This window comes from Zingiber officinale, chromosome 8A (genome assembly GCF_018446385.1).
Source record: "Zingiber officinale cultivar Zhangliang chromosome 8A, Zo_v1.1, whole genome shotgun sequence".
In the NCBI taxonomy this organism is placed as follows: domain Eukaryota; kingdom Viridiplantae; phylum Streptophyta; class Magnoliopsida; order Zingiberales; family Zingiberaceae; genus Zingiber; species Zingiber officinale.
The window spans coordinates 20060004-20072664 of record NC_056000.1 but is presented as its reverse complement, the minus strand read 5'-3'; the positions used below and the strand labels follow the sequence as shown (position 1 = coordinate 20072664).

General features: G+C 41.1%; 2 protein-coding genes across 2 annotated transcripts; both read left to right on the top strand.

Moving 5' to 3' along the window:
* The first annotated feature begins 236 nt into the window (after positions 1-236).
* LOC122011434 (ethylene-responsive transcription factor ERF008-like) lies at positions 237-1002 on the top strand. The gene has a single exon (XM_042567824.1). The coding sequence runs from the start codon at positions 293-295 to the stop codon at positions 755-757; it is 465 nt and encodes a 154-aa protein (XP_042423758.1). The 5' UTR covers positions 237-292; the 3' UTR covers positions 758-1002.
* A 3690-nt stretch (positions 1003-4692) lies between these two features.
* LOC122008135 (cyclin-D3-2-like) lies at positions 4693-6347 on the top strand. The gene is made up of 3 exons (XM_042563738.1): positions 4693-5720; positions 5793-5935; positions 6006-6347. The coding sequence occupies exons 1-3, from the start codon at positions 5000-5002 to the stop codon at positions 6240-6242; spliced, it is 1101 nt and encodes a 366-aa protein (XP_042419672.1). The 5' UTR covers positions 4693-4999; the 3' UTR covers positions 6243-6347.
* Positions 6348-12661: the final 6314 nt, after the last annotated feature.

Genomic DNA, 12661 nt, shown 5'->3' with positions numbered 1-12661 from the left:
CATCTGTCCGTCCGTCTTGGCGGTTCGCTGGCACAACGCCCCGAAAAGAAAACAATTACGAGAATGCCTGTCAATGGTTGCGTCGCACCGCCTTCCTGGTCTGCTGGGCCACGTGGCGGCGGCTGCTGTCGACGCCCTCCCGTTCGCCACCTCACCAATCGCGATAGCTTCACGCATCTTAACACGCGGGTTTTGTCGTCTTTCTCTCTTCCGTCCTATATCTGCCCCCAGACAAGCCAGCGCCGCCCACCGTCCTAGATAGGTACTTCAGGCGACGCAGAGTGTGCGATCGATGATGGAAGGTCCGCCGGTGGAGGTGGTGACGCCGATGAAGGAGCACCACCGGTACCGAGGGATACGGATGCGGAAGTGGGGGAAATGGGTGGCGGAGATCCGGGAGCCGAACAAGCGGTCGAGGATATGGCTGGGGAGCTACTGCACCCCGGTGGCCGCCGCGAAGGCCTACGACACCGCTCTGCTCTACCTCCGCGGCCGCGCCGCCCGCCTCAATTTCCCCGAAGACGTGTCCGACGACGACGTGGCGGACGCGGCTGCGATGTCGGCGGCGTCGATAAGGAAGAGGGCGGCGGAGGTCGGCGCCAAGGTCGACGCGCTGCAGCTGAGCACCGCCGCCGCCGCCGCCCCGCTCGGAGGACAGAAGGAAAGTCGAGGGTGTCGGAAAGGGGAGAAGCGGAGGTACAAGAGTCCGGACCTGAATCGGGAGCCGGAGCCGGAGAGCGACGACGGCGAGGAGTAGAGCGGCGGCTCTAGCCAGTAGATACATGGTTACCGAGTATGATGTGGAAACAGAGACGTTAATACCGTATAAACTAAAATTAACCGAGATAGTTTTTTTTTCCTTTTTTGGTAACTTTCTAGTTGTAAACGTTGGGATTTGGTAGGAACAAGAGAAAAACCAACTTCCAATCAGAGATAATGATGGAAAAGTATGTGATGAACAGGGATGGCAAAAATAAAAAGGCCCTTTTTATTTTCATAAAACAAAAAAGCTCATACTTTTATTGCAATTTAAAGAATATTCTATCTCCTTTTTTATTATATTTAATACATCAATTTGGATTCCATTCATAAATAAAGTTATTTAAACTATAATAAATCAGAAAACGTTTTACAATCATTTTTTTTTATTTTTCATTCCATTAAAATGTTCCTTTTCTATCTGAACATTATAAAAAAATGAAGTATCATGGATCAATTTTTTTCTATATGATAGAATCAAAATTTATATGAGTGCAGATATTGTTTACGTATATATAATTAAACATTTAATTTTTAGATTCTCATATAGTCATATTTGGAAATATATATGTATATTCTTTTTTTTTATGTTGTTGTAATTTAATTTAATTTAAACAACTATTTCAAGATATCTTAGTTATGGATACATTTAAGGGGTGTTTAGTTGATGGGTTTAAGAATGAGGGAATGAAATGATAGTAAAAGATAGTGTTTGAATTGTGAGTTTAGGAATCACATTTTAGAAATGATTATCAAATTTATGGGAATCAATTAAATCCATATAATTTGGTGGGTTTCATTTTCATTCTTATTCTCATTCCATTCTATCAGAGTCGTACCTGTATTCGACAGGGCCTGAAGCGCATATAAAAAATGACCTTTTTACTACGATAAATAATGATAAAATTTAATTTACAAATAATATATATACTAAATACATAAATAAATCAAAAATAATATATTATTATAAAATTTACTTGTCTAGCTATTTTAGAGATAAAAATATTTATAAAATATGAATAATCCAATTGTCGGACTATTTCTTTCTCAATCTATAATATTGATAGCTCATTTAGTGTATCATGTAACACTGAGACTAATGCGGTGGCTGGTAGTAGCAAGGCGACAAGCAGTAACCACCATGCAATTAGGTTATCGTTCGCACAAGCGACCGAGGTAGCGTGCAACAACCACCGCGCATGCAACTAGGTCACACGAGCAAAGGGCAACCACCAGCCCGTGTTGCATGAGATAGCCACTGTGAGAATTGACGTGATTAGGTCGCACAAACGACTGTTGTTGCACGATTAGGATACAATTGGTATCGTGTATTGCAAGACGAAGAAGATGGTCAAAGAAGAAGATTAGGATTACCTCTTGTTTAGTGAATCCATGCATTGGTAGAAAAGAACACTGGAGAAGAAATCACGTGCAAAGAAGAGCAACACTAGAGAAGAAATTGCATTCAAAGAAGAGTCATTCATCGGTGCGTGCCTCGAAGGCGTGAGAATAGGTTTACCGGGCATTTAGGGTCCATGCCTCTCATTTTGTTTTGGCTATAATTAAAAAAAATGGGCCCTTTATTGGGTTGGGCCCTGAGGCGGTTGCCTCTCTGGCCTTATGAAAGTTATGGCTCTGCATCCTATTATCAAATTCATATCCATAATCATTCCCATCATTTAACCAAACACCCCCTTAATTTTAAAATTCATGTTAAATAATTCATACTTTAATCTAAACCGCAATTATTAAATACAATTGACAACTCAAATGTGAGTCGGCCTTTTATATGTTTTTTTTTAATGTCTGAGGTCAGGGCACCGTCAAGGAAAGGCTTATGAGAATTTTCTAGAAACACAAAAGTTGAATAAAAAAATTTAAATCATTAGATGAAATTTAAGATTGATAGTTCAAAAGTAATAGTAAAAATTTAAACACACTTTTTTTATCTTGAAATTAATGTAATATGTATAAATTTATATAACTGCATGTTATAAATTAGACTAAAAAATCTTCATTTAGACTTTTAATTATTAGAGATATTTTAATAAAATTTTATAATGTTGATTATTAAAAGAATAAAAAAAATAGTTAGAACTTTAAGTATTAAACATACCCTTAGACTCAACTAATTCTGAAGGTGAGAGTAGGAGAAATTCATTAGATAAATCCAAAACATAAATGAGTCCAACATTCAACTTTTAGATTTTTAATCCCTTTGAAAGAAACAGTCCATCTTAATTCAAATTCTTGATACTTGAAAGTACACTAAATACTTATACTCATGCCGGGGGCGAGCCGTTGCCCTTTTTATTTTTATTTTGTTTTAATTGACATATGCAATTTACGTCCATTAATTGGGAAATGATTAAAAATTACCGTTGCCCTCTTCGTTTAGTTGACACAGCACGTATGCAAGTTATACGGATTAATTATAATGATCTTTGATCTAATGTCATATAAATTTTCTATTAACTGTCAAAATGAGATGGTGTTTGGTTCTCTCCTAGAAATCGGAATGAGAATGAGTATCACAGTATAGTGGAATGGAAATAGGTATGAGCTTGAGTATCATTCTTAAAATAATATTTGGTTAGTTGAATATTTTCAATCGAAATAAACCTAAATTTTTTTTTACCCTTAAAGGAAAATAAGAGAAAAAATTAGATGGAAGAGAAAGTTGAATGTGAGAGAAACATATGATGAGATAGAATGATGAGAGAAAATGAGAAGAGAGAGCGTGATAGGAGAGATTGAGAAGAGAAAATGTATGAAGAGAGAGAAAATGTATTGAGAGAGGAAGAGTGATAGGAAAAAATGAAGAGAGAAAAGTGTGATGAGAGAAAATGAAAGATTGAGGAGAGAAAGTATGATGAGAAAATGTGATGAAAGAGAAAGTGTGATGGGAAAAATAAAGAGAGGGAAAGTGTGATGAGAGAAAATGAGAAGAGAGAGTGTGATAGAAGAGAATGAAGAGGGAGAAAGTGTGATGAGAGAAAATATGGAGAGAGAGTATCGTAAGAGAGATTGAAGAGAGAGAAAGTATGATGGAAAATAAGGAAAAAGAATGTAGAGAGAGAAAATAACGAGAGAGTGTATGATGAGAGAGAATACAAAGAGAAAATAGTAGAGGATTTGTGATGAGAGAGGATGAGGAGAGAGAGTGTGATGGAAGAGAATGAAGAAAGAGAAAATGTGATGAGAATAAATATGAAGAGAGAGGATGGTAAAAGAGATTGAGGAGAAAGAAAGTATGATGAAAAAAAAATGAGAGAATGAAGAGAAAAAAATAATAAGAGAGAGTGTATGATGAGAGAGAATATAAAGAGAAAATGATAGAGAATGCGTGATGAAAAAAAATGAGGAAAGAGAAAATATATTGAGAGATAAAATATGATGATAGAACGAGGAGAGAGAAAATATGATGAGAGAGAACAAGGAGAGAGAGTGAAATGAAAGATAAATTGAACAAATATACTAAGGATATTTTTGTCTAAACTTAATTCTTATTTCCATTCTATCAAAATACAAGGGAGGGGTGAGTTTCATCCATACCCAAATTTTTAGGATTCATTCTAAAATATTGATTTCATTTCTTTCAACCAAATATAAGGTTTGGAAATGAATCTATTCTTTCGTTTCCAAACCTCTAAATTAAATGGCACATAAATTTGGAAGTCGCAAGATCCATATTAACCCAGTAGTTTTAATTAACCGCTCATTAAAAAAATTATCTATTAATTTATAAAATTTAAATTAGATATTAAATGTCTTAAAAAAAAAAATTTTAAACGGCATCCTACCGCTGCAGCCTTCCTTATTTTAAGGGATTAAAAATAAATAAATAACGAAGGGAAAAAAATTTCTTTTATCACAAAAGTGCCCTTAAAATTAAACACATGGAGCCAAAAGCAAGCCTGTAAAATATTTAGTAAAATCGAAGAATTAGAAAAATCCCAACACTCCGCCGATTAAAATCTTCTTCTTCCTCCATTTCATGGCAGACCTTCTGCCAACCTCCCACCGCATGGAGAAGAAGATGTAAAGGGGAAGGCAGCGGCAGTGATTCTGGACTCTGGATGAAAGAGAAAAATAGAACAGAGAGAGAGAGAGAGAGAGAGAGCAGGAAGGATGCAAAAGAGCATTCTTCTTTTTCTCTGGTTTGTTTTACTCTCTTCTCTAGATTTGTAGTATGATCAATCGAGTGTTCCATCTTTCTCCCATTTGGTAGAAGAGAAAAATGGCTCTTTTCGATCTTTTGGATCATCTTTATTGCCAAGAAGAGAACTTGTTGTGGGAAGAGGAGCATGTGGAACCAACGGCGGCGGACGGTGAATCTGAGCACCTCTTTCTCCCGGCGGCGGAGGCGGAGCAGGAAGAGTGGACTGAGTTGCTCTGTTCTCTCTCGTTTAAAGAAGGGGACTTTGTGCTAGAAGCTTTTCCTGACGGCGCCGACTCGTATCTCGGGTCGGTGAGGATGGCAGCGGTGGAGTGGGTTGTGCGGGCCGCCACACGGCACGGATTTTCCGCACTCACGGCGCTGCTCGCCATCAACTACCTCGACAGGTGCTTCGTCCCCTGCGCCACGCGGAGTGAGGCCCTGCATCTCCGCGACAACAGACCGTGGATGGGGAGGCTCGCGGCCGTGGCGTGCCTCTCGCTGGCGGCGAAGGTGGAGGAGATGTGCGTGCCGCTCCTGGTCGACCTCCAGCTGCTGGATCCGCTGGAGGACGGCGGATTCCTTTTCGAGCCGAAGACGATCCAGCGGATGGAGCTTCTAGTGCTCTCCGCTCTCGGCTGGAGGATGAATCCCGTCACTCCCCTCTCCTTCGTCCACCACCTTCTCCACCGCCTCTTCTCGAACACTAAAAAGGCCGAAACCAGCTCCGGCGGCGGCGGCATTGCCCGCATTCGCGCGCTGCTGAGGAGGTGCGAAGAGAGTCTTCTATCCGTAATAGCAGGTCGGTAATCATCAAAATCCAAGCTTTGCATTCAAGCAACCATTTCCTAAATGCTTGGTTTATCTATCACAGATCGGAGATGGGTTCGATATCCGGCGTCGGTGTGGGCAGCGGCGACACTGCTCGAGGCGGCACGATCCGCGGTCGACGGACCAGTCACGGCGGCGGAAGCCCAAGAGACCCACCATCTCATTTCCTTCCTCAACGCCCCAAAGGTGAGATTTTTATTTTTCTCCCCTGGCTCTTGACTCGATATCATCTCCTCACAATCCAATCGTTCTTTAGGAAAAAGTGGAAGAGTGCTATCAGCTAATCCTTTCAGAAACCATCACGATTAGCCGCAAGCGCAAGCGTTCCTACCCTGCCTTCTGCTTCCGGTCATCGCCGCCGAGTCCCAGCGGAGTGATCGGGTCCTGCTTCAGCGGCGAGAGCTCGTGCGACTCATGGGCGGCGCCGCCCGTCAAGAGAAACAATGGCAGCGCGAGGGAGTCCTTGGTAGACGAGGGATTTGGAGAGCATTAAGGTTTATTAATCAACTTTATATGTCTATTAATGGATCTTAAATGCAGTCTACTTGCCTTTCGTCTCCCTCTCCGCCATGGATAGGCGAGGGAGCAAACGCATCAATTTTTCTGAGCCTTAATTAATAAAAAAAAGTGCTCAAATTTCAAAAAGTTTGACTATCAATTGAAAACGAATGATTTTTTTTTTAAAATATTTTTATAAAAAACGAAAATCATCAAAATCCTTCCAAAGGACTCGCCTATTATATTAAAAATTGCCGTTAAAAATTTATATTTTGGGAGGCTTTCGTTAATCAAGTCGTTTAATCAATTGCATGCTCTTCCTTTTCGTTCGACATTCCATCTGCAGTAGAGCGAGAGCCATGGTGTTTATTACCTCAACAAAGCTCGCGTTTCTACAGCTGCTCTGCTACTTTACTTACTCTGCCTCGTCAACTGCGCTTACCGAGAGAGAAAAGGGAGAAGACAGACATGAAGGAAAAACGAGCCGAAGGTGTCAGATGTCTGCTGTTGTCAGTTTGCATGCGAAGAGGATGGAGGGTGGGAGATTGGACGAGGGTTAACAATTAACAATGGTGTTCAACATCTCATTAATTAGTATCTGTATCTCACAAAACGAAAAACTTACCCCTGCGTACTATGACGAGGCATTCATGGCGCAAATAATGAAAAAAGAAGCAATAGGAACGAACCAAAGGGCGTTGGCTTTCTGCTGATCATTGAACATAAGGCTGTACAATTAATTGGAGACTCCGACTGTGGAATATATCATAGAGCACACAAAATGATTAATGATGCGATGGTGGCAGGTGCCGAGGGCCACGCAGTTCACGGGTTTTAGTGAATTAAGCACCTTCCAAATGATGCACAAGTGCTGCCATCATTAATGGGAGACTCATAGGCCTCGCGTGAAGCAGCACAGAGCAGAGCAGAACAGAACAGGGCAGTTTTGAAGTGTCCCTCTCCTCGGGCACAACACTATATATGTTACTTCCACCATGGAAGAATGGTGGTGCATGAGGCATGGCAGGGAAGGACTGAAGGAGGTCCCCACGTAGCTCGACAACGGAAAATTGGCAGCTGCAGGGAAGATGGTGGAGAGATGTGCCACCATGCAGCAATGAACAATGAATGTTGGTTTTTGTCTTTTGTTGAGGTGACAGGTTCGCTTTATTTTGTTGGGCCAGCTGGTTGATCAGCGAGCATGTGGAACTGCAAGAGTAGTTGGATGGGATTTATGGAGTCAAATGGCTATGAACTTCGACGTTCATCGGCTGCTGGTCAAAATAACAGGCCTTAACACTTGTCAACTAATAATACACTTTTAATCTTTAATGATTTACCACCGGGCGCCACGCTGCGAGATAAGAAGAATGATGATTTATGTAAGAGAATTTAGGGGTATTTGGTTGATGAGTTTGAGAATAAAGGAATAGAATGATAGTAAAAGATAATGTTTGGATTGTGGGTTTGGGAATGATATTTTGGGAATGATTACTAGATTTATGAGAATCAACCAAATTCATATAACTTGATGGGTTTCATTTCCATTCATATTCTCATTCCATCCTACTATCAAATTCATACCCATAGTCATTCCCATCATTTAACCAAACATCCCCTTAAATTTCATATTGGACATTTTTTACGGAGTTTAAATTACGGGTGATGTTACAATAGCATGTCAGGATCAATCTATACTTTTTCAAATTTATCTGATAATCGATACGTAGGATCAGACCATCCAACACCGAGACTAATTAGATCGAAAGTTAACTATTACAATATCAATGGTAGATGGGCATATAAAATTTGCATTATAATTACTACAATATGAATATTTGTGAACATGTCAAAAGTATGTATTGTAGTAGACTGCTATCAATGATAGAGTCAGAACGGTTGGTCTACTCGAACTGATCTAGGCTGTGGGCCATGATCATCGACGTTGTCACCTCGAGTTGTCTCCCTCTCTCTCTCATATATTTTCTTTCTTCAATGTAAGACCGTTGGGCCGGTTAGAAGGGTTGGTAAATAACCTGTCAATTAAAAGCAAACAACCCTTCCTCGAACGATTAAGCTAACACTTGTAAAATGAATTAAGCAGATAAATAAAAGCATAAAAGAAGAAAACGAGGTACCAGATGTTTACTTGGTTACAACCGATGTGGTTGTTAATCCAAGGAAGATTAAGCTCAAAAACTCCTTCAGGCGGAGAAGCCTCTTACCGCGTTTAGGCACAGAAAATAGAAGCTTAACTACAACTAAAGCACACAAGTGTTTGGAAATAGAATGATCGTGATTATTGAAAAGCTTCTGGACCAAGGCTATATTTATAGCCTTGGTCGGGGCGCCTGGATGGGTTCCGGCATGGGGATAAAATTTATCCCCATCGGTTGGATCGAGTCAGCTCGATCCTGTGAAAGTCCACAGTTCCGGCGCCGGATGGTTCCGGCGCCGGATGGTTCCGGCGCCGGATGGTTCCGGCGCCTGGCGCCCAGGCCAAAAGTCAACCAGTTGACTTTTGGTCCGTGCTCTTTTCTCCGGTTCACTCGCCTGTCCGGGCTTTCGCTCGGCTCACCTTGCTTGGGTGATCTCGACATCCGAATAGGCCTCACCGAACCCATCTTCCGGTCTTCTCGAGCAGCCTTCCCTCGCCTCGTCCCTCGGAATTACCGCATGTCCCTTCTCGTCCACCAGTGTCCGCAGACTTAGTCCCTCGGTCGCACCCCGTGCCGACTTAGCTGCGTCTCTTGCTCCCGAGCAATCTTCCGCTCGGCTTTCGTGCCTCGGAACCACCGCGCACTTCCTTCTCGTCCGGTGTACTCTTCCGACACCTCGTCCCTCGGACGCGTGTATCGTCCTTCTCGCTAGCTGCGTCTTCCGCTCGAGTACCTGTGCTCCTAAGCTCCTGCACACTTAGACACAAGGTTAGAAACAACGCAGGACCTAACTTAACTTATTGATCACACCAAAACAACCTTGGGGTTCCAACAATCTCCCCCTTTTTGGTGTGATCAACCCAAGTTAAGCTAGGGTCAACAATAGATATGAAATTAAACAGTTTATTGCAATAACATGCAACATGATAGAAAAAATTAAATTTCAAACATTTTAATTTTCAATTTTGTCTATCTCCCCCTAGACTTATACTTTCCCTTCTCCCCCTTTGATCACAATAAAAATGGGGTACAAACGAAATCTAAGGGTTGACATTAAAAAAAATTTGAAAATATATTTCAATAATTTTCAGGGAAATATTTCTAAGTCAAGACAAATTTCTAAGTTATTCGACATCAAGATTTAAGAAGTTTCTAAACAGAAAGCTTTATGCAAGAAAATTTCAGAGAATTAATAACATAAAGAGAAATTTTCTATGCATTTATTTATTTATATATTTTATGCTTTAATCAGAAGGTTTAAATTTCCATTTTAATTTATCAGAAATTCTTAAGTCACACTTTTTCAGATTAACAGCAGAAAATATTAAACATGCAACAATTTGTATCATGTTAATTTCTATTATTTTTTGAATTTCAAGTTCACAAAAATATTTCGATAGCATAGATTCTAACTTGATAAAATTTTTCGATGCTATAAAAAATTCTTTCGACAATGTGCAAAATTCGTTTGAAAGAATATTTTATAATTTGCAAGAAAAAAATTCTAATTTGCAGGAATTTATTAATAATAGATTTCTTAATCCGAAACACTTTTTCGATGTCTCATTTTCTGAATTGCAAAACTCTTTCGAGAAAGTAATTTGTAATTTGAGAAAATATTCGAAGAAAGTTTTTGACATCATTTCTAATTTGCATAACTCTTTCGAAAAAATATTTTGCAATTTACAAAAGTTTTTCGACAAGATTTCTAACTTACAAAATTCTTTTAATAATAATTTGCAAGGCAAGTTTGACAATTGATTTTCTAATTCGAAAAATTCTTTCGATGATTCAATTTCTGATTCGAAAGACTCTTCAGGCAATTTTTCGATTGAATCATTTAATTGATCAGAGGTTCGAATCCATACCTGACTTACCTTTTCGGTAGTTGATTCTCCCCCTGTCGAGTTGCTTTTATCCGAAGATTCTCCCCCTTCATCACTCTCGGGATGTACTTCGGCTGTTGGGGCTGTCTCGGTAATTTCTTCCATCTCAGACTGTTCTGTCGGCAGCTCGGTGTCTATCAAAGAGTCGGATTCGGCTTCAGTTGGTTCTTCGTAGAGTTTTAAGAACTTTTCCCAAAGTTCTTTTGCGCTGTGGTATTCGCCAACTCTATCGAAATCTTCATTTGGTATTGCGGTTAGAATGTGAAACTCTGCTCGACCGTTTGCCATTGACGCGTCACGTTGCTTCTTGTTCCATAGGCGTAGATCGAGTTCTTCTCCATTCGTTGTCTTTGGTGCTTCATAACCTGTTTTCATTATTAGTGAAATACCAATATCAGAGTTAAGAAATACCGTCATTTGTTGCTTCCAAGAAGCAAGCTCCCCCTCGAATGCTGGTGGGTAGTCGCTAGCTCCGGCCATTGTTTTGTTGCGTCAGACGGCGGTTAGTCCTTCTGAGGCGTACTCGGCTCTGATACCACTTGTAAGACCGTTGGGCCGATTAGAAAGGTTGGTAAATAACCTGTCAATTAAAAGCAAACAACCCTTCCTCGAACGATTAAGCTAACACTTGTAAAATGAATTAAGCAGATAAATAAAAGCATAAAAGAAGAAAACGAGGCACCAGATGTTTACTTGGTTACAACCGATGTGGTTGTTAATCCAAGGAAGATTAAGCTCAAAAACTCCTTCAGGCGGAGAAGCCTCTTACAGCGTTTAGGCACAGAAAATAGAAGCTTAACTACAACTAAAGCACACAAGTGTTTGGAAATAGAATGATCGTGATTATTGAAAAGCTTCTGGACCAAGGCTATATTTATAGCCTTGGTCGGGGCGCCTGGATGGGTTCCGGGTGCCCTGGGGGGGATAAAATTTATCCCCTAACGGTTGGATCGAGTCAAAGCTCGATCCTGTGAAAAAGTCCCTTCCGGGCGCCCCGGACAGCTCCGGGCGCCCCGGAGCCAAAAGTCAACCCAGTTGACTTTTGGTCCGTGCTCTCTTCTCTGGTTCAGCTCGCCTCTGGTCCGGGTCTTTCTGCTCCGGCTCCGCTTGCTTGGGTGATCTCTGACATCCGGAATAGGCCTCACCAGAACCCATCTTCCGGTCTTCTCGAGCGTGCTTCCCTCCGGCTTCTCGTCCCTCGGAATTACCGCGTGTCCCTTCTCGTCCACCAGCGTACTCATCCGCAGACTTCGTCCCTCGGTCGCACCCCGTGCCGACCTTCGCGCTAGCTGCGTCTCTTGCTCCCCGAGCAATCTTCCGCTCCGGCTTTCGTACCTCGGAACCACCGCGCGCACTTCCTTCCGCAGCACCTCGTCCCTCGGACGCACAGCGTGCCGTCCTTCTCGCTAGCTGCGTCTTCCGCTCGAGTACCTGTGCTCCTAAGCTCCTGCACACTTAGACACAAGGTTAGAAACAACGCAGGACCTAACTTAACTTGTTGATCACACCAAAACAACCTTGGGGTTCCAACATTCAATTGTAAATCTGAACAATTCCTTCTCAATATCGTCGAACCCCTAGGCTAAAGCTTTGGTAACCTAAGACGTGGTTTCGCCCTTGGCTGTTATAATATGTATAGCAGTTATGATTTTGTATCTACTACATTACATTCTTGATTTACGATTTAGATGGAAAATATAGATGAGAGATAATAAGAACATCTCAAATGGGAGGTTTTTAAAGAGGTTTGTGAAGTGAAAATTGAAGAAAAAAGTTATAATTATTATGAGTGCTCAGCGTAAATCCTTGTATTAGTCATCTCATCTTGAGATGAATATCAAGTAAATTTTCGTGTTAGCATTGGGGAGTTCGCTTCAAGTTTTTCACTGCAAATCATCTTCAACAAAGCGAGACGAGATATTCACCCCTAGCTTCGGAGTGTCCCGACAAGTGGTATCAGAGCGAGACCGCTCTTCAACGGACTCATTGCCGAAAAGGACAATGAGCCCGAGAAAGAAGAAGTTGAAGTCCTAATTTCAACAAAGTCAAAGACTTCATCAACAAGCTTAACTTCAAGATAGCGTTCCGAGATGGACTCGAATTTGATACAAGGGTACCTTCACCATTCATATCTATAAGATTCGATTCTTGGAAATCAAGAATCGAAGATTTCTTCATGATAGAGATAAAGTAATGGTTTGCTTTAATGGAAGACTTTCAAGCTCCAAGGGATAACAAAGGCAAAATCATTAATAGAAGCAAATGGAGCAAGAAAAAAAAAATCCAAAGAAGCGAGACCAATGACAAAGTGACTAAATTGTTGGTCAATCTATTGCGGAGCGACATATTGAGACAAATTGGGGAATATC

What these genes read in the sequence shown, in the direction of transcription:
- LOC122008135 (XM_042563738.1), top strand. Translation starts at nt 5,000, where the DNA reads ATGGCTCTTTTCGATCTTTTGGATCATCTTTATTGCCAAGAAGAGAAC. An exon ending in TCTTCTATCCGTAATAGCAG is followed by an intron (nt 5,721 to 5,792) that starts GTCGGTAATCAT and finishes TATCTATCACAG; the next exon opens with ATCGGAGATGGGTTCGATAT. An exon ending in CCTTCCTCAACGCCCCAAAG is followed by an intron (nt 5,936 to 6,005) that starts GTGAGATTTTTA and finishes ATCGTTCTTTAG; the next exon opens with GAAAAAGTGGAAGAGTGCTA.
- LOC122011434 (XM_042567824.1), top strand. Translation starts at nt 293, where the DNA reads ATGATGGAAGGTCCGCCGGTGGAGGTGGTGACGCCGATGAAGGAGCAC.